Below are 26,364 nucleotides of genomic sequence, written 5' to 3'. Positions count from 1 at the left end.
TCAAGAAAATAACAATTTACCTAGTCACACAGGAAGGGTTCCAGCTGACAGTTCAGGTTTCTAATCCCACACTACAGCTCATATCCTGTCCTTCACTTAAACAGTTTGAAGTCTGCCAGCAGCTTTAGCTTGCTACTTTTAAAGATGGTTTTAATAGCATTTAAGAAATGTTACATAAGATGGCTAGACACTGCAGCAGAAAATTAAGAGATACAGAAACATGCAATTCTAACATGATGCGACTATATTTTTGCACAAACCACCAGTTCAGGCAAAACAGAAGTACAACAAAAAGGCATAATCTACTTAAGAGATAATGAAAGCAAGAGAAAGGACTACCTAAGTGAACAACTCTGTTCTGAAGTGCAGAGATTCAAGGGCCAAGAGTTTCAGAGGACACATCATTCCGTGTCAAAAACACCCTCCATAGCATCTGTTGTGTTGGTGGGTGTTTGTAAAAAAGTCTGCGGAAGGAGGAAGTTCAAAATACTCCTTTACTTCTTCTGTGTTAATGGCATAATCATCTGCCCCACAAGAGCCAGCTATATTTTCCTAAGTAAACCTAATCAAATGATTCCCGTGTAAAGTAAGTGTGTAACTGCAGATTTGACTGGCGTGAAGCCATATACGAACCCCAACTGGCTATTTCAGTAACCATTCTCTCTCTAGCAGTTTACTGTTCAGGCTTATCACCTTTAGGTATAAGATGTGACCCTCTTCAGATTACAAGTCTCCATCTTATGTACTAAAAAGGTATTTGTAGTACAGGATTTCAAAACAAACATCAGGTACTTACAGATTAAACTAACCTGTACTGGCAGTGCTGTGGGATTTTTCTTCTCTACCAGTAAGTAGCAAATGCTGATATCCTGCTGCTAGTCAACAAAAACACAAATTACATTAAACCAAAAGGAGCTTAATTAATTATTTAGCTTTAAATAAAAAAACCCCAATTTCTGTACTTCATTGGAAAAAAGGTCAACTATGCATTTTGAAAAACTCAGAACTGAAATATATTTGTGGTATCAGTCTGAAAGTTAAGGGGTCAAGGTACAAACTGAAAAAGTGGCAATTTTTCAAGCATAATAGTAAAAAATATAGAACTGTGTTCTCACATTACTTCAAGCATACATCCTGGCTATGCAAATATAACTGACTCCTCAGATGCTGTCTGAATTAGTACTGAGGACTTAAAAAACTGAGTAGGTAGCACTGGCTGAACTGTTGAGATTCAACAGGGTACAAAGCTATACTTAGCTTTCCTCTGAAATTGTAGAATGTATCATATTTACAGGAATACCTTTGAAAGTAATATTTACTAGGCACATGCCAGTGATACAAGATGTGAAGAAAGGCATGTCAGTTGTTACTATTTAGTTTGACTTGAGGGAGAGAGTTAATATCTGGCCACTGGCCAAAATGTTCAACATGTTTTTGATACAACATGATTGTGTGGCAGCTTAATCCTTCTAATCTCCAACTAGCTGAACACTGGTCAAAATGCTCATTGCAAATACCTGTAACTGTATTTAATCAAATGCAAGATTAGATTCCCCCCCCCAGATATGCTGTTAAAAAAGGTGGCCATTTTAAACTTGTACGCAAGTTACAGTATGTCCAACAATAAACATATTTTTGGTATAACTTTAAAAAAGGTGGCCATTTTAAACTTGTACGCAAGTTACAGTATGTCCAACAATAAACATATTTTTGGTATAACTTTTTTTTGGCAGTCATCTTACATTTGGGGTTATCTTCCCTTTTGAGTAAATACAGTACATGAAGCCCATGAACAGATATGTCAAAACAATGCAATGAGACATTCCAACCTGTTAAGAGCACAGTTCTTATTAGCCAATGAATGGAGCTGGAAATATAGTGAGGACTGTTTTTCCATTTTATGGTTAATCTCCTCAACAGTATTGTCTGAAATAATGCACAAAAGTTGAACATATGTAAATAAAGAGATACAAAGCAAATGTAAATTAGTCTAGTTTCAAATATCCAAAGCATCTCTCAAAAACCTAAAAGCAACAAAGAATTTTCATTTCAAGGGTAATGCAAGGCTCATTTTTTTCTTCTCTAAGAAAAATTACTTCTTAGAGTAATTACCTTTAACCCCATTAGCTTGTACATCGTACATACCTGACACAGTCTGTAGCTTCATGTATCAAAAAGTTATGAAACCACTCAATATAACGTGATAGGTCAAGTTCTGTAAATGACTTAACGAAGATGCTTCACAATGCTCAATAAGTGACAGAGTTGTTTAACTTCACACAAAACACTGCTTTATGTTTCAAAAGTGACTGCAAATTCACACACATCTGTCAAAATATAAGTCCATGCCAATTTTAAAGTGAGGTATGTTGCAACCCTTAAGACTAAAAATGGGTTAACAGTGTCCAGAACTAAAGCCCTGAGATATTAGGCAAGCTGTTGGCTTAGTGAACAGCTTTGTGGCAAACTTAACTGATAGAAAGCTTATGAAATGACAATACTTTAGTTAGTTAAAAATGGTTAGTTAAACATCCTCCTTAATGTTCCACATTAGGAATAAGCCTCACACAAATTAAACATCTGATAGTGGCAATCTAAGTAAACAGGAAGTAGTCCAGTGAAGCTGATTTCTTCTAAATTTCGAATACACACAAGCTTCACTAAATTCCCATTTTTGTAACCTCAAAGGGAATACAAGAATTTAAAGAGCAGAACAGAATTCAGAGAATACAAGTATTCAAAAGTTAAAAGTGCGGTATGAAGACGGTATGAAGCAAATTTCTTCTCCGCAACTGCCCTCACAAAGTTTCAATTACTGATTACATTCTTTTACTGAACAAGCAGTTTGATAATTCAGGACAAAAATGCTTTTAAAGGGAAACACAGAAGGAAAAATGAGCATCCAGAACAGTTTCTCTTTAAACTGCTACTCCTTCAGATTCACAAACTGCTTTTTAAACACAAGTTAAGGATGCATTCTGAGATCGTCAGGATAATTACTAAGAGTTCAACATTTAGGTGAATGCACATCCAATTATCATTTCATGGACAAAAATGAGACTGAAAACAACCTGAGATGCAAATACTGCATTCTATTCAGCAGTTATACCAATGAAACAAGTTCATATTGCTACATTCCACAGAATACTGGCCTCATGGGATTCATTTTTTAAAAACTGAAGACGTGTCAATTATAGCCCTAGTGGATTGCTTTCTCACAAGCAATGTTACAAATAGATAACATGCATAGGAAACATGCATAAGAAATATGCATAGGAAATGTAAACCTTCCAACATTAAATAACATAGCAAAGGAAAGCAGCTATTAATCTGTATTTCTTTTACAGAAATGGGCTATGCTTTTGAGTTGCACTGTAACTACAGATGCAGAGATAGGCACAGACGTGTGTACAATATGAAGTTTATCTCTGTTCTGATTACAACCATAAAGTATAACTTCTTGAAAGCAGAGGCTAGAAAAAAATAGGAATGTTGTGCAGGAAGTGCCCCAACACATTTTAGAGGATTAAAAGGATGATACTCAGTGCTAAAGGCATTTTATTTCTTTTTCTGTGTTGTCAAGTCACAAGCTTATCTAATATTAATCTGTACTCAAGTTACATCTGAAACTATTTTATTACATGGAAAACTATGATACTGGCATTGTAAGCACCAACGTTCATAATTTCAAAAGTCTAAAACAAAAGCTTGTACCAATACTGGTTACAGACCAAGGGTCAAAACTTAATGAACTAAGCAGGTCTTTCAAGAGAAAATGCAGAACAAATACTGATTAGTGACGTTTCAACTTTAGGCGTGGAGTCCATCTTCACCATTAAATGTCAAAGGTCACATGTCATACACTATGCCAAAAATCAATGAATGGAAAATCGGAATACAGTTAAGTGTTCGGAAGCAAGCTAGTCATACCGGACATTTAAAGTATTTATCATGATTACAACAGGCTATTTTTAGAGAATATAGAAGGCCGGAGAGAGCTTTGTGTGTATGGGGAAAAACAGTGATGGGAAGCATGATATGCTACCGAGGTACCATATTTTTCGCTCCATAACACACACTTTTTTCCTCCTCAAAAGTGAGGGGAAATGTCTGTGCGTGTTATGGAGCGAATGTGCGCACAGAGCCGGGTGGGCGCGCTGGAATGACGCGAGCCGGCTCTGTGCGCCCCGCCCGCCTCCCAGCTGGGAGGTGGGCGGGGAAAGCCGGCTCGCGTCGTTCCAGCGCGAGCCGGCTTTCCCCACCCCGACGGCCAACAGGGGCGTGGCGTGTTATGGTCAGGTGCGTGCTATGGAGCAAAAAATATGGTAACTTCCAAGCATTTTAAAATTCCATCAATGAAAACACAAGTTATTGCTAGAGCAGGCTCTAAACCAAGTTTGAAGCCTTCCTGAAACATTCCTTAAGTGAAAGAGCCACTTAAGTTGCAAGAAGCCTTCTCAAGCTGGAGTTCTTTCAGCCGAGGATACCATCTTTCAGCCGAGGTGTATTACAAAAGTAACCAGCATTCAGGTTGGAAAAGCAGTTTGAGGACCAAGTTATAGAACTGGGAAATGGTCAATGGGCACATGGTACTTTTCTTGGATTTTCCCTTAAGCTGTTGTATCAAATCCTCAAACTTCTAAAAACTCAGTGAAGAAGCAGTTCAAAGAGTACTGTGAATGCAACTGAGATTATCGCCCAGAAAAAACCTGTATACTTATGCATGTATTGTACACTTATCTTATTAACAGCAATGTCTATGCTTTGACAGCTGCTGCTATTATGAACTAAGAAAGGTTCTCCATTGTGTGTGGAAATCTTATCAGCATCCCTCATTTAAAAATGCATTTTCAATACCTTTTACCTGAACACAGCACAAGTTGTCTGATGAAGCATACAAATCACAACAATTCTCAAATATCCACTGACTTTCTTTTCTTATATTTCAGTGCGCAAACACCATTGTTTACCTTTACAGAAGACAGGCTGATGAAAGTGTCATGGTTCCAACTAAACATTTATCCCAGCTTCCCATTTTACCAATTCATATCTGCATTTTTCTTCACTCTGCAGGCTCTACATTAATATTTACTTCTATGATTCAACAAAGTGCTGTAAATCAAAATGATTCTGACTACCTCAGGTAATTTAGGTTAAGTGGATGTCAGACTCCAGCTATCAAGTGTATACATTATCAATGGAGAAAAACTGTTACAAAAGCATTTTCTTAACACTCAACATAGGTAACAAAACTTCCAGATCACTGAGTTATGTGACCATTTCAAAGATAATCATATTATTAAATTTCAAAGGGACTAATGTTTGATTAGGGAATGTTTAACTCATTTATAGATTTGACAGCTAACAGCAAACTGAAAAACACCAGAGCCAGAAATAGTATCAATATTAATATAGAGCCCATTGAAAGATTATTAAAAATCCTAAATTAAATTAAAGGTAGGAGCCTTCACCAAACTTGCTGCAAGTTTGGGGACATAAATATCCAACAGCTGTAAAGCTGTGAAAGCCCCTAGGAATGAATAAAATAAATCCCACTTGCCTCAGACTGAACAGGGCAACACTGACTCTGCCTCAGCCTGTCCTATGGCAGGGCTATAGGAAGAAGAAAAATTTAAATTTTAGAAAAAACATGACCCAATTAAGTTAAAAATACATGCAATCAGAACTAATAAAATCCCAATGATCAAGTAAAGGTGCAGTCTCAGTTTTAGCTCCTCACAAGTCAGGGATTAAATTTTGAAATCAGAGCTGAGATATGAAAAAGATTTCTGAACGCCCACTTTACAGCTTGATCACTGCAACGCAACACTCAGTTCACAGTGGGTGTTCCCCCTACAAGTGATGGATATTCCAAAGCTAACTTTATTACAAGTGAAAAATGTAATAAAAACTCGGCTGATATTTAGGCACTTTAGACCCCATAGATAGTAGCTAGACCAGTACAATTATTAAGACAACTGTACTAGATAAAAGTATACTTTTTGCATTTAAAAATTATGATGGTTAAAACATTCAGGTTCTCTAGTCAAAAATTTTGAATGCCTCTGGTATAAGCAAAATGTCATTGTTCAATTTTTATCTTCTATTCAGAAGTTTCCCACTGAACTAATTTTCTCTCAGTTGTGAACCATGTTACCAGAGACAGCTGGCTGTGTAAAGTAAAAAAGAAGCTGGTGAGTAACCAATGTGAAAAAATATGTTTGTTATTTTAAAGACAACAGACAATCCAACCAAGCTGCATGCATATAACAGCACATACAGCTCAAGTGCCTTGCAGGCATTCATAAGTCATTTTAAATAGAAAAGTGGTTTGCTTCATCAATAATGGGATCTACTGTGACAATGTTAAAGCAAGTTTTAGACGTGCTTACTGTTTTCTTCCCCAGCAGAATATAGCTTCTTTTGGTCACAATTATTAGATATGCATAACTGCATGATAGCTAACACAATAGGTCAAAAGCGATGAACCTCCCAATAAAACAATGGGCAAATTTCCAAGTGAACATGACTTGGGAAATAGATAGCCAGACTACAGAATGATACTTAGATATACTGCAAACACCACTCCTAAAAAGTTAACTACAACTCCTTCAGAAAAATGAGCTTCTCAAAATATATTAGAACTGAGAAAATATATAAATTACATGGTCCATGTTTCTATTAGAAGGCAGGACATTCCTGTAATTTTTGTATTCATAGTTTTTAAGTACAATATATGAGAATATAGACATAAGCCTGAAGCATAAAGCATTCAGAGTATCGCATAATGAAATTTAAGGACTATATACTTGTCAGAACCCGTTTACACTGCAATCTGTGATGCTTATGATTACTCTTAAGAGGGGCAAATGTACACAATAAAGACCAAATAAGTCTTTGTGAGCAGGAGGTGACTGAAGAGCACTATTCAAGCATGTTTTAGTTGCACCTATCTCTCTTCAGATGCTGCCAAAAGGAACATTTATATACAGAAAAGAGACCCAAGATGCTTGGGCAAAACCTCACAAATCTGTCATGCCTTTCACTTAATATGTTACAGCTACTTATTGGATTAGTTCAGACACAAAGCCAAACCATGATACAGCACTACCTAAAAACAAGGCTGTCTCACACTTGTGTGATCTCTCCCTTCCTCATATGCTGGGTTTTCACATTATGTCCAAACTTACAAACTATTGTTTGTGCTCATCTAGCAAAACAGGACTGCAAAATCCAAGGCACAAAACACAGCTTGTGGATCTGGATGCAATGGATAAGTCTTGGAGCGAATAATGACCATAGGATTGTGTGAGGGGCTCTTCCACGCTTGTTCATATGGCACCAAACCATGGTTTAGAATTATAGTTAAACTAACTCACTGAAGACAAACTCCTACTAAGTTTCATAAATGGAACCAATTATGGCTGAAACCTCAACAAAATTGCAATAGGGACTTTACAACATGCTATTATCCAGTCACACAGAGGGTTTCATTCAGAGAAGTGTGAGCAGAATTCTGCTTGTGCGACATGGTTTTTCTGATTCCCCCTTTAACACTGCCGTTTTAGAGTGGATCTCTGCTGCAATTCATCCTTATTGCAGAAGAAAATGCTGCACTGTTTTACATCTATATTTGTGAAAGATTAAGTAACTGAGATCCCAACACAAAAGCAGATACAATTTGAAGGAGCATCTGAAAAAGGACCAAGAAATGTGCTCCACAGTAAAATTTACTTAGAACCCCCTCTACATGTAAATACTAAACAAAGTACCAATACTATAATCAGGAAAGGTAAAACGTTGTCTAGAGGAAACAGCTAAAGAATCCAAGCATTTAGAAAAAGGATGCCCCATTATTCCAATTCTTACAGATTTTGTAACAACTGGTTAATAAATGTACAGGTCTATGCCAACTTGTTCAGGAATCAGCTACAGCATAAATTTAATGACTCTGAAGTTAGAATAATTCAGAATATATCAATGTAACATAAGGAAATGTATGTTTATTACATCACAAGCTACCTTGGCATGCATCAGTACAAACCTTCAGGAAGTTGTCCACAGCTGGTCATGAATAAAAAGACAATTTTTTTCCTTCGTTTTATTACAATGAAGTTTAACAGTACAGAGTCACATGAACTTAGTGGGTCAATTTCAAACTCTGCAACAGGAGGAGCTCTAAATACATTAAATATTGTTACATGTTCAATCTTATGTGTACAAGCAGCTGGTAACAGTTAAAGCCCTCACCAAACTATTGTTGGGGACATGAAGTCCAACAGCACCTGAAGTGCTGTGAAGGCATCATTTTACAAACAGCAACATAAGGTTACAGAACTTGCCTTTAAGATGGTATGTTCATGTAATTCCAGCGCCTTCACAATTTAACGAACCATATTTACTATACTTCACTTCTAAAAACCTAGATGAAACATGAAAAAGAAGCCATACAGTATAAATTGCAACATCAGGGAAAGTTCCTGCTTTATTATTCTAAATAATTTCCCCATGTAAAATAAAAATGTCCAACAGTTCCTTGTATGTGGATATTTTTCTAAAAGTCACAACGAAGTTTTAATTGATGGAAGCTTGGCTATATTAACAGCACAAGATGAGAAAAGGTTTAATCTCCAAACCTATTAGAGCGTTTGCAGCAGCATCAGTAGCGGCCACCTTGCGACATTACAGGAGGTCTCATTCCCATTGGCGGTCGAGGAGGTCCACCTTGGTAAGGAGGCACCATTGGAGGTCCTTGACCATATGGAGGCATTGCACCAGGAAGATATCCTGGCATGCCCTGGTGATGACCACCATATTGACCTGTAAAGCAAACAATTTGGGAAAAGGTTACAAAAATCCTTAATGAGTTTTACTAAGAGAAATAAAGCTTAAGCACTTAACTTCAGATTTCCAATAACTTTCCTGCTAGTTAAGATTCATTAAACCTTACACACTTACAATAAAGTTAAGCTTACCATGTGGTGGGATTGGAGGTCTCATTCCTTGTTGCTGGGGGGGCATTCCTGGCTGTGGCGGCATCATACCTCCAATTGGACCAACAGGTGGGTTGCCCATGGAAGCTTGCCCTGGTCGAGGGAGATTACGTTGATATTTAGGCAACTGTGCCCTTCTTTCTTCCTATGAAGGGAAACACATGGAGAGAAGTGCAACAATATGAGATCAAGTGAAGAGTCAGTTTGAGACAAATACACCTCGGACATTGACAGAGTAATACTTTATAATACAGGAAACTTATTAAATTTGAATCTAGTAGCACCTTAGAGACCAACAAAAGTTTCAAGGCGTAAGCTTTTGAGAGTCAAAGTTGCCTTTGTCAGATACCATAGATGAGCGTTGTTTTTACAGTGCAATCCAATGCAGTTACTCCAGCAAGCCCATTAAATTAAAGCCAGGAGTAACTCCACAGGATTACACAGTTAACCTTATACTGAAAAGTTCAATGTAACAGAACACAAATATACAACAAAGTGCTATGCCAATATTTCTACTTTTGGAGATTTAAAGACCACTAACATTTACTTGCTTGTTTGTGTCTGCTTTAAATACAGCACCAATTAATATGAGAAAGGTAGTTTGAAAAGAGTCTTTAATGTTTCCAGTAGCAGGCTTAAAGCGAATAAAGTGAAGCAATTCTAAATCTACTACAATTCATGTCAAACAACTGATTTCTAAGGAAGGGTATGGGAATAGGGGCTCAGACTTGCTTTACAACCATTCTAGTGATAATAAATGATGCAAAGAGAGTACTTATAACTTACCAGAGAGATATCCTCATCTGGGTGGATCAACTTACTGGTTGCACTGGTTGTCGTGAGGGTAGCAGGCTTACTTGTTATAGACGTAGCTGGTTTAGCTGCAGTGCTATTTGTCGTACTAGTGGTTGAAGCTGTAGACTGTGTGTAAGCAGGGAATGTAGGTTTGGGGGGTTCTGTGGTAGTTGCAGGTGTGGTATTCAAAGGTTTGAAGTCTGTACCAACTGGGCCTTGAACAGCTGCTTGCGCCTGTAATTAAAATTAAAATATAAGCATAGTAATATTTAAAACACACAAATAGCAAATAATCTATCCACAAAGTAAAATTAGCCCCAAAGTAAAAGTTCAGCCTTAGCACATAACAAAGCAAACAAAAAAAATCAACATAAAACCCCATACATAAAAACTATGAAGTTTATCATAAACCATAACATAAGCAACATAAAACTGCATAACTAGTTGCTGGCCTTTGAAAACACAAACACACACAATTTCATACAATAATCTCTTTAAGAAGATACCTCAGACTTTTCCCCAGGAATGTTATTTTTAGTAATTAGGCTAGTTCAACAACAATTAGTTTAGAACTGTTTTCAGAAAGTTAGCATTCAAAGCAAATTAGATCATTTAAGAAACGTGTTTGTAAGAATGCTGTGTGAAACTTTCTAATAGTAAGTCAAATCAGTTTAAAAGCATTCTCTACATAAAACAATGCTAATATTCTGAGGGTCTTTAAATATCCATTTATAGTTCTGAACTATTTTCCTAATAGCCTACAAAAGCTGAATTTATGCCACTGAGAAAAATGTAGCTCTATTAAAACCTGGAAGGTTTATTTCAGATGTAGCTCTTAAGTTTCAGTTATGAGAGAATGCTTTGATAAGCAAACAGCACATATGTTTTTAACTATTTACTGAATTTCCAACCACAGCTAGATAGGAGGGGATTTAGCTTATAATGCAATTTCAGGTATTTCCCTACATTTATCATGATGCATTAGAACAGCGTAAACTAGAAAAGATAACCCATGCATCAAGTAAACAACTGCCCGCTAAGACGCACTGAACTGCTTCATGCTTTTTAACCCTTTAAGACCACAATGTAGAATCTCTCGTTTTCTTTTTGTATAAAAATACTGCACACAGCTCGTAAAAGTTTGTAGCAATTTAAAATGGGGCTAAACAGCTAAACATGATCAGGAATCCACAATTATCTGAAGATGTTTAGGCAGAATTTTAAGGTTACATAAGGGTCTAAAGGGTTAATTGGCAAAGCCAATTTTTTTTTAAACTCCAACTTCCTGCGTACTTGTGCTGTGCTAGGAAACAGAGCTTTAGAAGGTGCTGACAGTTCTGAATTGGATGAAGTTGTACTTGAGCTTGTGACAGGTGTCCCCATCTGTAGCATAAAAGAAAGGAAACAGTAAACAGACTCTAAGTAACGTGTGAAAAATAACCAAGTGGAAGGATGTCAGACTGGTTTTTATTATCTTCCCAAGAGAAATTCAACGTGCAGCAACTTATTAAGGATTCTGCAGCATATTTACAAGTCATACAAGAATCAGACTTACTAATTTACAACAAACAGAATGGGTCCATATACCTCTCCTCACAGACCATACCACTCTGGTAGTAAGCAAGGTATGACAAGGTATGACTTTTAATCCAAAATGTATCATCCATGCATTTTATTCCATGGTTGTGTGCAGCTGTTTTAGTGATCCAGCAAAATCATCAAGTAAACTGTGTTATGTTAGCTTCGTATGAAAGAGCAGAGGGATGGAAAACACTAATGATTAACAACTCAGGTGTACGAGAACTTCTCTAAAAGGCATATATGCACTCCTCATTCCTTTACTTTCACTCCTCTCTGAGAGAACAGAAGTATTAAGGATGGTAAGAAAGCTACCAACCATGGTAACATGGCTCCAAGCACCTGCTAATAAAAATCAGACACACATTTAATCATTTGCTAAAAAAATGCAACATCTTTTTTTTCCTCTTGTGCTTTTTGACTGATGAGAATCTACTTTTTCAGCAACTATGAGATGAAGGAAAGATGCCTGTGATGATGCCAATGTATTCATTAAAGTATCAATTTTGAGTAAACTGTCTAACAATCTCACTGCCAGGATACTAGTGCTCCTATACTGCAGCTTACTATTACAACTGACATGCTAAAAAGGAAAACAAATCCACATACTGAAGGATTTATAAACTATTGGGAGAAAAGTAACAACTTACTTGTCCTGCACTGGGAAAAAGTGGTTTAGTAACTGGAGGCTGAGGGGCCGGAGCTGCAACAGGAGCCGGAGGTCTGTTAAGAACACCTGGAGCAGTCACAGGCTGTGCTTGTGTCATGGGAGGCATACCTGGGCGAGGTCCAACAGGTGGTGGCATACCTGAAACATAATTATTCGGATAGTAGTCTTCTCAAGGTTTTTAACACTACCACACACAATGTTTTAATCCGCATGCCTCTATTTCCTTTTTCATACAAGATCATATTATGTTAACACAGAACAAGCAGATAAGGCACAAGTCACAACAATTTTTTTAATTATATTTATTCAATAAAATTAACAAAAACAAAAAATACATATAGAAAAACATAGCAGTCTTCAAAATTTAAAATACAATATATATGTAAACTTAAGAAAACACACCCTGAATTTCTATATTACAGCTTCACGGTTTAGTCCTCTATAAAATAGCTAGACTGTCATCGCAGAAAGTTGTCCTTTCCCACCCTTGATTATAAGATTTTCCATTTTATTTACAGTTCGTAACCATTAGGTTCATTGTATCACCATTTTTCTGATATGTTAACTTAATTAATACATATATTTCTTTTACTTTAACCAACCATTCCTCTATCTTTGGAGTCATTTTTTGTTTCCAATGCCTGCCAAAAGTCATTCTAGCAGCAGTTATCATGTGTAACGTCAAACATCGTTAATCTTTAGTTAGGTTAGGGGCTAATTTTAACAAAAGTATCTCAGGTTTACATGCGATATCAATCTCCATTCCAACAGACAGACATTTCACTATTTCAGTCCAGAACGTTATAGCTCTCTCACACTTCCACCACATATGAATGAAGTCTGCTTGTTTTTTATCACAGTACCAGCAACTATCGTTCATTGATTTGTAGATTTTACTTATTCTAACTGGAGTTAAATGCCACATATATACCATCTTAATTAGATTTTCTCTTATTTGCAAGCTAACTGAGAAATCCAATCCCTTTGAAAAAATATATTCCCATTCTTGATCGCTCAATGGTTTATCTAAATAAATGTTCCATTTGTCCCTATAGACCAATGTTGAATTTAAATTTTCTTTTACTAAAATTGCATATATTTTTGAAGTTGAAACTTTATCTTGAAGCATTAATTTCTTAAACTCAGATTTTTCTCTAATTTCAGTTGATTCTTTTTCTTTTAAATTATTCCAATACTTTTTCATCTGTGAATATTCTATAAAGGTAATATTAACTTCTTTCTTATCCAAAATTTTTTTCTAGAGGTTCTAAATTATTATTTTTTAATCCAATAATGATAATCATTTTGTTTATCTGTCTTTATTCTGCGAGGGAGTTGGAATTCTGGATTCTCGGCTAAGATGTTCGAAAGGAAGGAAGACAGTGGGGAAATATCTGGGGCTAGTTTCTCTCTTAATACATTCCATTGTTTTAGAATGGTATTAATGCAGTTATTATCTTTATTATATAAATTTTCCTATCTTTCTTTTTTTACCCATGGCCATCTATTTGGCGGAAATTTAACAAAATCTTGTTCAATTTTAATATAAGGTTCCTTTTCATCGTTTACTACCCATGATTTTAACCACTTTACCCAGCTACCTGATAATATACTAGTAAATTTGGCATTCCTATCCCACCTTTGCCTTTACGTTCATATAGATTGCTATTTCTGAATCTGTGTTTTTTTATTCTGCCAAATAAATCTATTACAGATCTTTTGCCATTCTTTAATTATTTTCTTTGGTATATCTACAAATTATTCAAAATAAAATTTATTTTTGGTAAGATTATCATTTTAATTAAATTGACTCGACCTAGAAGTGTGAGATTTAGAGGAAGCCATTTTTGGACATATTCTTTTAGTTCTTTAGCTATTTTCCCGCAATTTAAATTTAAACATTTAGTTCTATCTTTACTTAGCCAGATACCTAGATATTTAACGTTCTCTGCTTTTCTTTTTCACCACAATAATTTATAAGCATGTCAGAGACCCTATAATTCTGGGTTAATGTTGAGATATGCAGAAAAATTCCACTTTAAGCAGATAGAATGGCAAAACCATGTACTGGGTGATCCAGCACTGGTGAAAGTTAAGAATCCAGATCCTATCCAGACTGCCAACTATGGGATGTCAAATTCGGCTTTAAGCTGAATCCAGTGATGGTTTTGAAGTTCTGATCCTGTTACTCCCTAATATGGGCAGAACACAGTGGATTCCATATTACACATATTCAGAAGCCTCTGATAACACCATGATGCTATTATGCTGCTCCACACTAGCACAGCTATATATGCATATATGATTGCACATACTGCCACACAGAAAGTACTGGACCCTGTCAAATTTTAGTGATAAATCTGGGCCTATGGTTTGTTTGTTTTAAACATAAATGGGTGGTTCAGCTCCTTTCTATATATACTAACAATAGAGTAGAAGCTCAGAAAGCAACACACACTGTAAACATGCTCAGGGGCTCTAGGCCTGTGGTCGGCAAACCGCGGCTCGCGAGCTGCATGCGGCTCTTTGGCCCCTTGAGTGCGGCTCTTGAGTGCGGGCTCCCGAGCCACTCCGCTCCTGCCCCGGCACAGGGTAGCTTCTCGCCTCTCCGCCCAGCTGGGCGCCTCTCGCTGCGCCTGGGCTCCTCCCACCGCTGGGACCCACCTGCGCCTGGGCTGCACGTGATGGGAGGCTCCAGAGCCCTCTCGCCCACTCCCTGGGCGTTCCAGTGGAGTGCGGGGCCAGTGGAAGGCCGCGGCGCTCGCCCATCAACTCGGCCTCGTCCCGAGCCGCGCCAGGTCTGCAGCTGGCGGGCAGCGGGGCTTCCCTTGCGCTCGCTGTCCCGGCCGCACCATCCCGCCCCCTCCCTCCCATGAAGCCGCTGGGCGCGTTTGCCCAGCAGGAAGCGCCCTCCGCGTGCTCGGGGACTCAGGGCGCTTCTCCACGCGGCGCCGACTCATGCACCCTGCTGCGCCTGGTCCGCGGCAGAGGGACGGGCTCATGGGGCAGCGTAACGGCCGGAGGCCCCGGGCGACGCCTCCGTTCCCCCCCCCTCGTGCAGACGGGGCATTCAGGCCTGGAGCTGTTTGCCGAAATGTCCATGCAATCAGCAAGCCCCATTCTCTCAGTTTGAAGGCCTTTTTTTAGGTGGTGGTGGAGCATCTTTATCTATTGGCTCTCAAAAGAAATCTCAATCATTGTACTGTTGATATTTGGCTCTGTTGGCTAATGAGTTTGCCGACCACTGCTCTAGACAAACAGCTTCAAATTATTTGAAGTGATTACAAAAATGGCTTGAAGAGGTTTTCTGGTTCATATGATAATACTTCATTCTAAAAAGCAAGGAATCTATTTTTCCCATATTACTAGGACAGGAAAACTGGCATCTGTCTGGCAGTTTGATACCAAACAAACACAATCCAAGTAAGAAAGTCTTCACATTCTAAATTTTACTCATTAAGTTCAATATTTTCCCCCCAGCGCACTTATCCTTGATGATTGGAATCATACGTATTTCTCATACCACAGGCTAGGTTCTTATAACAATTTTCACTCCAAAATTATAAAAACATTAAGACTCCAACATGGTACAGATTTTTCTTGTGCCAATTGCTTTCAGCTGTCATAAAACAAAATGAACACTGCACTTAGAAATAGTTATATAAATAGCTTTGAATTTTCTACAAAGCAACCAACAACTATAGCAATCCCAAATTATGAAAAATAAAAGTAATCTCACCACAGTATGGATTCGTCACCCCTGACCTACCTGGTGGCATACCAGGCATGAGAGGTGGGATTCCCGGTCCTGGAGGCATCATTCCACCCATAGGCATCATCCTATTAAAGACAAATAGGAGCATGAAAATGGACTCTACCATGAAGAATTAAAGGCACGCAATGCCAAAGTCATCTAAGGATTTCCAATGTATTTATTTATAACATTTCTATTCCATCCAAACAGGGCTCCTCCCAGGGGAGCAAACATCAAACATTACAACATTAAAAACATTTATGAGAAAGTATATATACTGATAACAGACATAATGCCAAAATCCAGGGTGCAAGCCAATAACAGTTATTGGGGGTATGCCAAGCAGATCAAAAAGGTCTTCACTTGTGGGCGGAAAACAACAACAGAGGGAGACGGACAAATCATCCCAGGGATGGAGTTACAAAGATTTGATGCCACAACCAAGGCCCTTTCTTGGGTTACTACTTATCTAGCCTCAGATGACAGCGCACCTGAAGGAGGGCCTCAAAAAAATGACCAGAGTTGGATGGGTAGACTAATATGGGAGAGGACAGTCCTTAATGTATGCTGGTGCCAAACTATATAGGGCTTTAAAAGCAATATGAGCACCATGAATTGGGTGGCAGTGTGGACGGACCAAGAGTGGAGTGACAGCCCAAGACCCTATGACTCACTCCAGTCAACATTCTGGCCACAGAATTCTGTACCAAATGTAGCTTCTAGACCAGGGATGGGGAACCTCAGGCCCGGGGGCCGTATGCAGCCCCCGAGGACATTTTTTGTGGCCCTCGGGAGCTCCGGAGCCCAGCTGTGGAGGCGCGGCATAGGGCGGCCCTCCCTGAGGGTGTTCCTGGGGCCACGGCTTGCAGGGTTGCTGCGGCGCCCTTTGGACCTCCTCTCGCCTCCTCTTCCCCCTATAACCGCAGAGTGCAGGAACGCCGGGGCACACTGTAAGCCCCTCTTGCTGCCTGTCGGCTGTTGAGCAGCAAGGGGGGGGGAAGAGGCCCGTGGCTCCCAGCGGCAGAGCATGTGCTCAGGAGCCAATCGGGTTTCAGTGGGCCTTTTGTGGACTCTGGGGCGGGGAGGGCATGGAGCCTGGGGCCAGGTCACGTAGGGCCGGCGGGTGTGTGTGTGGGGGAAGGCTTTTCTCTCTCCCTCTCTTTCTGTCTCTTTCTGTCTGTCTCCCTCTGTCCTTTTCTTTCTCCCCCTCTTTCCATTTCTTTCTCCCTCTCTCCCTTTTCCTCTTTCTGTTTTCCTTCCTTCCTCCCTTGCCGATCGACCGCAGGCTGCGCCTCCCTAGCGCCTCGTTTGCTCGGGCCCACCGCTAGCTGCCCTCCCTCCTGGGAGGGGGGGAGGACCGGGGAGAGCCCTCCAGGCCTTCTCTGCGTGGCCTCCCCTGGGGTTGCCAACCTCCAGGTGGTGGCCGGAGACCTGGCAACCCTAGCCTCTCCCCCCCCCACCGGGAGATCTACATCTGGTATGGCCCCCGAATGATGTTATAAATGTGCAAATAGCCCTTGGCAGGAAAAAGGTTCCCCACCCCTGTTCTAGACAGTCTTTAAAGGCAGCCCCATGTGCAGTAATTGCAATATTTTTATATAAATGTTACCACAGCATGTGCCAGAATGGCAAGATACCTCCCCTCAATATAAGGGGGTGAAAGGCACACCTGTCCACTGCTGTATATAAACGTAAGGAATTCCTCCTTCTACTAACCATACAAGGCAGCCCTTCCTATATTCTTTCCACAGACTTCTAGTCTTACTTCAAAGTGTGGATAGTGATGCAAGCCTGCTATTACTGCTTCCCACCCCAACCTCAGAAAGTAAAGGGTGCACAGTACTGTACAGCCTGGCCCAACCCTCCCCATGTCTGTGAAAGATGCAGAGGTGGGGCTCTGAAAGATGCAGAGAAATGGGTGGGTGATGGAAGGCTTAACTTAAGGAGTGCAGCAGGACCCCAGCAAAGATTATTTTATTTACTTAATTCATTTATGCACCACCTTTTCCCCAATGGAGACCCAACGCAGCTTACATAATTCTCTACTCCTCCATATTATCTTCACAACAACCCTGTGACGTAGGTTAGTCTGAGAGAAGATGACTGACCCAAGGTCACTCAGCGCACTTCCATGGCAGAGGGGATTTGAACCTGGGTAGTTTGACACTCTGAGCTCTATATGATAACATTGTCACTGGAACCCCCCAGTCTATAACAGATAGATTACCCCAAGTAAAAATAAACCATCAGGAGCATTTAAAGGCCCACAGAATTTACTCCAATACAAGAATGTGAATATCAAATGAGAAGCAAGTAAATGGTTGGAACTGACTGAAAGTAATGAAAAAAGCTAAATGTTAATACTAAATTAATCTTCCAAATGTATTTTACACCTTTTTAAAAATGACCACAGACTACACTATCAACCCACTATCTGTTCTTACCCAGGAGGCATTCCAGGCATCACTGGAGGCATTCCAGGCATCATTGGTGGAACACCTGCCATTAAAGGTGGTATACCTGAAAGTAGGAATACCTGTTAGAAGTGAGCTCTGTATATAAAGGTTCGTTGATAAAAAAATAATTTGTAGTAATATCTAGTTCTCCAAAGAAATATTTTGAAAGCTCATGAGCCTTCCCCATACCTTATCAAAATTTAACATGGGGAAGTTTCCCTTACCTCAGAATACCCTCCCTTTTTCCAATATCTACATTATCAACAGTTTCAATTTGTTTCAAGGACTCTACAAAAGACCTTATATCCCCTTCCCTACATTTCTTACACCCAATTACAGTTCTTCAAGGAAGCACAACTCACTTTTAAACAGCGGGTTGTTCATTACGAAACATCAAAAGAGACAGGACAATGCAGTCTTCTATTAGACAGAAGAACTAGGCATGGATAGTTTAACATTGTCTTTGCGAGTGCCTCAACACAATGGTCCCTCAATACAAAATAAGGATGACAGTCAGAACACTTGATTACATCCAGTGAAAATTACAACCATACAGTATGAGCTATTTGTAGCTAATATTTTCTAAACAAACATAACACTGGTTTTTGACATCCTTACATATGCTAGTAAGATCACATTTGGTATGTAGAGGAAATTCTAGAGGAAGCTTATGTAAAGAAATTCTGGAGGAAGTTTATGTAAAGTACCCTTCTGATTCTAACGTAATATCCCACTGAACTGCCTTCGATTACTATCAATTATTTCCATCTTTTATAGCCTGCTACCTGGAGGTATTCCTGGGGCACCAGGCACAGGAGGTAAACCTGGCTGTGCCATTGGTGGTATATATCCCTGCTGGGGTTGCACTGGCTGTGCTTGAAATGAGGTCGAAGCTGAAGATTCATCATCATCATATTCATCAGAATCATCTTGTTGTTTCTTTTTCTGGCTTTCTGCTAAAATAAAGTTTTACCATTCCAATTAATTTTAATCATTTTGGCAGACAAGATTTGCTATTACAATACTTCATTGTGGAATCATTTTAACCAGAATTTGTGACAGAAGGGATGGACTCAGAAGTAATGACAAGCTGTGATTTAGCATTATGGGAACAAGCTTTGGACATTCTTAAGCTTGTGTGTAGCTCAAAGACTGGAGACATAGTTCAAAATCTTGTTTTGTAGCCAAGGGAACAAGCCATGGCTTGTTGTTCCATCCATGATGCCACAACAAACTGTGGTTAGTCATGAACCAGGACATTTCTAAGTCACATGTGAGGGGTGGGGACGCACTGGACTGGTTTCCAAACAATGGTTTGTCATTATAACTAGAGCCCTTATCTTTCAAAGTTTATGTTCCATTTCCCACAAGCTAATCCCCTTTCAATTATTTTTCATATTTTCAGCAGGGCTGAAAAATGCCTCCCTTTTTTCTGACAATCCTTGCAAAAAATGTTCATTTATTTAAACTGTTCATGTGTCCTCAGTGATGCAATCATGCGACCAAATCTGATACCACCAAATCCACTGGTTTTGTGTAAAAACGAGATGTGAATTCACTTCAGTCTTAGCTGTAGAATCCACTACTAAAAAACAAAGTCTGCCAGTTACTGAATATATCACTCTTCTGCTACCATGCACAGAATTAAACTGCATCAGAAGTGAGGAGTTCCTTGATAATCAAGTTATAATATAGCCTGGCTAAAAAATTTAATCAGATATAAAATATAATAGAAGATTATAATATAGTCATCAACCCACAATGCTACTTGGTTCTTGCAGTAAATTCATTTTAATTATTCTTCCAATTATTAAAATTTGAGACTCAACCACAAATGCAAATACTAGGTTACACGTCAAAGGAAGTTAAATATGCATAAGTCGATTTGTGTTAAATTGTAATTCAATAGATTCTGACCATATCCAAGTTCCTTAAGAGAACTACACCCTTAAGTCTTTACAATCACTTTTACGTTGTTCACAATTTAAAAAAACGTACTGATCTAAACATTGTACCACAGCAATGATGGCCCAAAATAATTTAAGTGTTTCAATTTACCTTGAGTTTTTTGTTCGAGTAGCCTTCTTCTTTCATCCATGTCTTTTTCTGGAATGCCCTCCATACCATAAATTTCCAGTTCAATGTCAGTTCTTCCAGGTATAGCATTTGGAACAGCATCGATCGTTTCTTTATGTACCTAAGTGCAAAAAACCCAACAACATAATAAGTAGCTAACATTAATGCATACCAGCTTTGAACAGAGACGCGATCATAGCAGCTGCAGCAAGAAAGCACGCTAACAAGGTGCCAAAAGGAACAGGCTACTGAGGCACATGGTTGAATTCCATTTCAATAATTCCATCCTGAGAGTAAGTCAAGGGCGTAACATACATTTGAGATCATTCTTCAACCAACTGTCAACTTTTGCAGGAACAGTTAAACCTAATTAACTGCAATTAAAATCAAATTGTATAATTAGTATTAACCGTATAGACAGTTGTAGATCAAAGCAGGGACACAACACTACTTTAGGTACAATGTTTCACAAATTGTTTGCTATGTGGCATGGAGAGCTGTTATTCAAAATGCACAAGCCATAACCCTCTTTGGGCATGTGGAATTAGTTGTGATTGTGTTGAACTCTATTTTCCAAGTCCAACCCATGTCTAAGTTAAATTTTAGTGGTTGGTTCAATACTTTCAAAACCAGTAGTTCTATAATGAAGCATGAACACACTACACACAGCTATAGCTAAACTTTGAAAACTAAATGTAGACTTAATACATGGTTGTAGATGTGCAACATGATCCTAAGTATGTCTACTTGGAAGCAAGCCTCCCCAAGTCCTATAGTATATCCTCAATTGATTTCAATGGACCTCCAAGGGCATAGCTCTGTTGAGGACTCTACTGTGGGATTCGTCCTGTGAGGATCATCACCTCTTTCAGATAGGCATCAGAACTTGGGATTCTAGCCCTCAGGGAGGACTTCAATATTTTCCACAGAAAAGCAGACATGTGCTTGTGGGCCAGCCTTCAGTCCTCAAACAATACAATGTTTCACAGAAGTGTATTCCATCTTCATTCTACCTTAAGCCAGTTCACCTTTAAAAAATTACACACTAGATGTGCAAAGTAAAAAGCCTATGATGTGTTTGGAACACTCAGAGATGAAGGTATCTGAATTGATTAGATGGACCAAGGACCATCATGACACATCCAGGTGGGAGAAGATCTGTGGAGAACATTTTTATTTGAACATGCAACATGTCTCTTGCTTGGGAAAAAAGAGACAGGGAAGGGACTGAATATGTATAGATGAGGTCTTCAATTTCCAAATGAGAGAAAAGATGTACAAGTGCTTGCGGCTAGAATTCCACAAGGAAAGCATCCGTTTTTATCACTGTATACTCCCAATTCTCTGAAAATTAAAAAATTACAAGTGTTTAACGCTTTGTAGGGCAAAAGTAGGTAATTTTTATGAAAATGGAATTTTTTCCTTGTGGAAAACTGTTCATAGATGAGTACTGCCCATTTCCTTGCCAGCCTATTAAGCCTTCATTAAAGCAGCTGTGTTTCTTGAATCCGGCTGCAATATGCATCAAATAAGGCACTTTTATTAATGCTCCCATTTTCATACAATGCGAACATAAGGATTAGCAAACACCATGTCGCTTTACAACAGAACAGTACACATGGCAATGGTATTCTTAAGCACTTACCTGCATACAGTGTATTGCTAAACCAGGCCCAGTATAGAGTTTCTTATGACATATATGGCATTTAAAGTGCTTTGCCTTTTGGTGTTGAATAAGAATTTTCTCATCATCAAAATCCCTGTTACAATACCTATTCAAGATTGTTAAGGAAAAACATGAAGCCAAAACACACTTTACTAAAATTAAACATATATAGATTGATATTACTATAGCCACAATCAAAAAAGCAAGTCAGAAGTAACTTCTCTGATTATATACAATTACTATTCCCAATCCAACTTTACACATTTAATTCCTTTGATAAAGAACTATATGCAGTATGATTTATAAGCTCTTACTGGAAAGGAGATATGCTAAACTCCCCAACAAAACCTGTAAAATGGATGTCCAGCTACAGATCCATATAAGATTATAACTAATGAATTAGAGTGGGGGATTTCAGATTAGAAATCCACAAATTTTGATTAGTTCAATAAGCCTGCTATTGTTTGTGCCTTCAATCTACTCATCTTTAAGCCCTCTGTATGTTCCAAAGTACTTAGGATAGGGTGTGTGGCATCTTACACTGTGCTGAGCTTCAGAAAAGAAGAAGCAATGCCAATATTTCCAAAGCTCCATCTGCCAAAGAAAACTGCTCTCCATCTCTTCTGTCAATGAAACAAGTTTCATGTCACACGGAGCTTTGGAGCCAGCAGAAGTCTGTCTGATCTTAATGTGTCACATATGTGGCATCCTTAGCATTTTCATCAATCTGTGGAGAACTCAAGGAACAGAATCTTTGTACTGCTGGACATCATACCAGGGCCTCTTCCCTTGACTTGCGAGGCCTGTTAAATGAAGTGACATAGCTACACTCACACCATGTGACAGTGTGGCTACATCACCTTAACTGACCTGCCAAGGCACAGGCGCTACTGTGGTTCTTACTAGCTCCATTTTGGGACATTCAGCAGTTAGAACTGTTCTCTACTCATTACAGCTTAAATCATATATCAATTAATGGAAATGAGTCTGGCTGCTCAAGTTGCAACTATGGCAAAAGCATATCACAAAACACTAAGAAGTAAACTGTTTATTATGTGTAAAAAATTTCAGTAAATTTTACTCCAAAAAGGACAAGAGCTCACAGATGGATATATCAGAAATCAAAAGTCTGATTTTCAGTATGGGAGTGTGTAATGCCCAGTCCACTATGAAGCCCAAAAACAACAGTAGTATTAACTGCAGTAACAGGAAGCTTGGGAACAAGACTAGAACAGTGATGGCGAACCTTTTAGAGACCGAGTGCCCAAACTCAACCCAAAACCCACTTATTTATCGCCAAGTGCCAATACGGCAATTTAACCTGAATACTGAGGTTTTAGTTTAGAAAAAACTCATACATTCACATATTTTGCGTTAAAAGAAAAACACAATAACAGAGCTTTCAATGATACAAACAACTTTTTATTGAAAGGTAAAAGTTCGCATTTGGCATGCATCTTTCCAGGACTCTTCCTCTGCTCAGCCACTGGACATTATTATACATAACAATTATACTGTGCCTGAACCTCCTCAAGAAGTGCTTGAAACTGTCGACAATTCAGAGCACAAGCCATGATGTAATTCACCATTTTTGTGACATCTTTGAGGACATCGTCAAATATTTTGAACAATTAATGTGATTTTTGCTGTTGTGTCAGATTTGATATAATTCAAAGCTGAAAACAGCTGCTCACAAGCTCAGCTGAGAGAGAGGGAGGGGCTTGCCCCAGGTGCAAGGAGAGGGAGGGCGCCAGTGCAGGCTTAGGGAGAAGGAGCACCGCCCTCAGCACCCTCACCACGGCAATACGGCACAGCCCTAGGCAGATGCAACGGGTCCACGCGTGCCCACAGAGAGGGCTCGGCGTGCCGGCTGTGGCTCGCGTGCCATAGGTTCGGCAACACAGGACTAGAACTACTTTAACATTGTAAGGCATCTTGAAAAGTAATACTCGAAAAGAGAAGTAGAAATGTTTTACATACACACACTTCCTGTAAGTCACTTCACTTTCACTACTTACAGCTAGATTTCTCTCAATATTAGATCCAGTTCCAATACTTGTCCAATGTTTAGATCAAAGGATGAGTAGTGAAGAAGCAGAAACAGTAGGTAATGACCCGAAGTTCCAGGAGGTGGCCAGGCCAAAACACCCATACACACTTTATCGCCTCCCCTAGTAACCAGAGCCTCTGCAACTCCACTCCTAAATGTGAAGGCGTGGTGGTGGAGTAAAAAAAGAAAGATAATGGCTGTTACCACACTAGGTATTCCCAGCAATGTATCAAGAGTTTGGAAATGTTTTTTATAACATCGCTTGGAAAGGGGTTTTGGATGCCACGGCTAAAAAATGGTTGGAAGACATCTTCACAGCTAAAGGGGCCAAACAAAGTGCGAACAGTATTTTTTAATAACAGTTTCAAACTCTTAATACATCGCTGGGAATACCTAGTGCGGTAACAGCCCCTATCAAAACGAAAAGGCCAGAGGCATGGATAACAACGCTCATTTCCATAGTTAGCATATAAAGACACAATGCAGAAAAAATGGGAAGCAAACTGGCCAACACTGAGAAACACAATCCAGTACTTAAATTCAACAATGCTAATTTACAGGAACTAAGTTTCTTACAATGACAACAGGAAATGAGAGGCACCAGAGGCCTAGGTGGCCAAATGACTAACAAAAATCAGCCCAGCCCCAAACACACATATAAGCGAAACGCCAACCTACTCTTGCATCTTTTAACCACCACTGAATGTGCAGGAAGAAGATAAGGTGTTCACGGCACAGGGACAAACATGATCAGCTAGGAATACCTTTACAAGACGCTGCACAGCCACAGCGGTACATATAAACGTTGGCAATCCTTACCGATCAAGAGGAGCGCCTTGGGAATGAAAGAACGGCGAGCACGTTGCGAGAAAAGAGGGAAATTACACAGGATTTATGAGGGGATACACGAAGTAGGCCCAGGAAGACACGAGGAGCCGGGAGAGGCGGTCGAGAGGCCTGAAGAGACCACGAGCCCCCTCCCCCTTCGGGCCAGGCTGAACAACTAGGCCGCGGGGCGCGCCGCCTCTGGCAGGGAGAAGAAAGCCGAGCCCGCCCGCCCTCAGCGCCCGCCACCGAGTGGGCAAAGGATACCAGCACCAAGGCTTCAGCTGCTTCTTCTTCTTCCGACCCATCCCGGCGTTGGCTCCGCTGCTGGAAGTATAAAAGCCACACGAACCGCCCGCGCCCGCCGCAGCCCGCGCTCGACCCCCTCAAACAGCCACAAAATGGCCGCCGCGTCGACGAGCGCCCCGATACCCAGCATGCACCGCGAGCGCACGGATTCTTAAGGAGACGTTACGTATTGTTCCGTCACTCGAGGACGGAACGCGCGGTTCCCCCCCCCCCAGCATGCCGAGCAGCAAACCAACAGTTGACTCTATTTGCTGGCGGGGTGCTTGCGAAGCGCGGGCGAGTGAGGATCTCATGGCGGTCAGCTTTGCAGTTTCAAATGGAACGGGTCTTAGGCCATTTATGCACGGGAGGTTTTGCCTTGGATTTGCCACTCTTTAGGTGCACATTTTCCCCATCCAAATTCTCAAAACGCAAGAATAAGCCCCCGTGCAGAGTTTTGAGAATTCAGATGGGGAAAACGGGCATCTAGTGAGCGGCAAATCCAAGGCAAAAATCTCCCATGCCTTAGTGTATTTTCGAATATTGTACGAAGTTCAAAATATTGTACGAAGGCCAGTTTTCCTCTACCCCACCCAATGGTCTGCGATAAAACAAGCGATTTAAAATCACATTCACTGGAACCGAAGTGTTAAGAAATTCAATAGGGATTAGTCTATATAAGAAATACGTCCTATTTACCTCCTTAAGGATTACTCTCTGGTAAGTGTTCTTGTATTCACCTGGATAGCCCAGGCTAGACAGCTCTCGTCAGATCTTAGGAGCTAAGGAGGGTCAGCCCTGGTTAGTACTTGGATGGGGGACCACCAAGGAAGACCAGGGTTGCTACGCTTAGGGATGCAATGGGAAGCTACACCTTGGAACGTCTCCTGCCTTGAAAACCCTTTGAAGTCGCTATGAGTCGGCTGCGATTTGACAGCATTTTCCCCTCCGAGCATCCTTAGGATGGCAGCCTGTTCCTAAGCATGTTTACTTAGAAGTAAGCGGTGGCCATCTTCGCAGCAAAAACAAGTCTAGCGCAGCTTCACTCTAGCATCAATTTTCACAAACCACAAGTTCACTAAAAATATTACCCTACTGCAATAAAAATGTTTGAAAGGGACACAAGACTCCTCCTGTTTATTTGTCGACTATAAATACATTATTTTAACGTGACATAGGAGTGAACCCAAAGAAGAGAGCGGGCGGCCAAAAA

General features: G+C 39.9%; 2 protein-coding genes across 6 annotated transcripts in view; both read right to left on the bottom strand.

The window, feature by feature from the left end:
- Window positions 1-26,364, bottom strand: part of CD63 (CD63 molecule) — a 207,942-nt gene that overhangs the window by 38,931 nt on the left and 142,647 nt on the right. The window lies entirely within an intron of this gene.
- On the bottom strand, window positions 7,984-25,198 carry ZNF207 (zinc finger protein 207). 5 transcript variants are annotated; one of them, XM_056867076.1, is made up of 12 exons: window positions 25,131-25,198; window positions 21,968-22,094; window positions 20,305-20,443; window positions 19,032-19,202; window positions 18,235-18,310; window positions 15,776-15,876; window positions 12,017-12,174; window positions 11,082-11,171; window positions 9,780-10,022; window positions 8,976-9,138; window positions 8,637-8,820; window positions 7,984-8,422 (listed from the first exon to the last, which is right to left on the bottom strand). In XM_056867076.1, the coding sequence occupies exons 1-11, from the start codon at window positions 25,169-25,171 to the stop codon at window positions 8,660-8,662; spliced, it is 1,470 nt and encodes a 489-aa protein (XP_056723054.1). In that variant the 5' UTR covers window positions 25,172-25,198; the 3' UTR covers window positions 7,984-8,422; window positions 8,637-8,659. The 5 variants fall into 5 exon arrangements, with proteins under 5 accessions (XP_056723054.1, XP_056723053.1, XP_056723055.1 ...); XM_056867075.1 differs by having other exon boundaries at window positions 7,984-8,820; XM_056867077.1 differs by having other exon boundaries at window positions 7,984-8,820; window positions 15,806-15,876.

This window comes from Euleptes europaea, chromosome 1 (genome assembly GCF_029931775.1).
Source record: "Euleptes europaea isolate rEulEur1 chromosome 1, rEulEur1.hap1, whole genome shotgun sequence".
Classification (NCBI taxonomy): domain Eukaryota; kingdom Metazoa; phylum Chordata; class Lepidosauria; order Squamata; family Sphaerodactylidae; genus Euleptes; species Euleptes europaea.
This window is presented reverse-complemented; position numbering and strand designations above follow the sequence as displayed.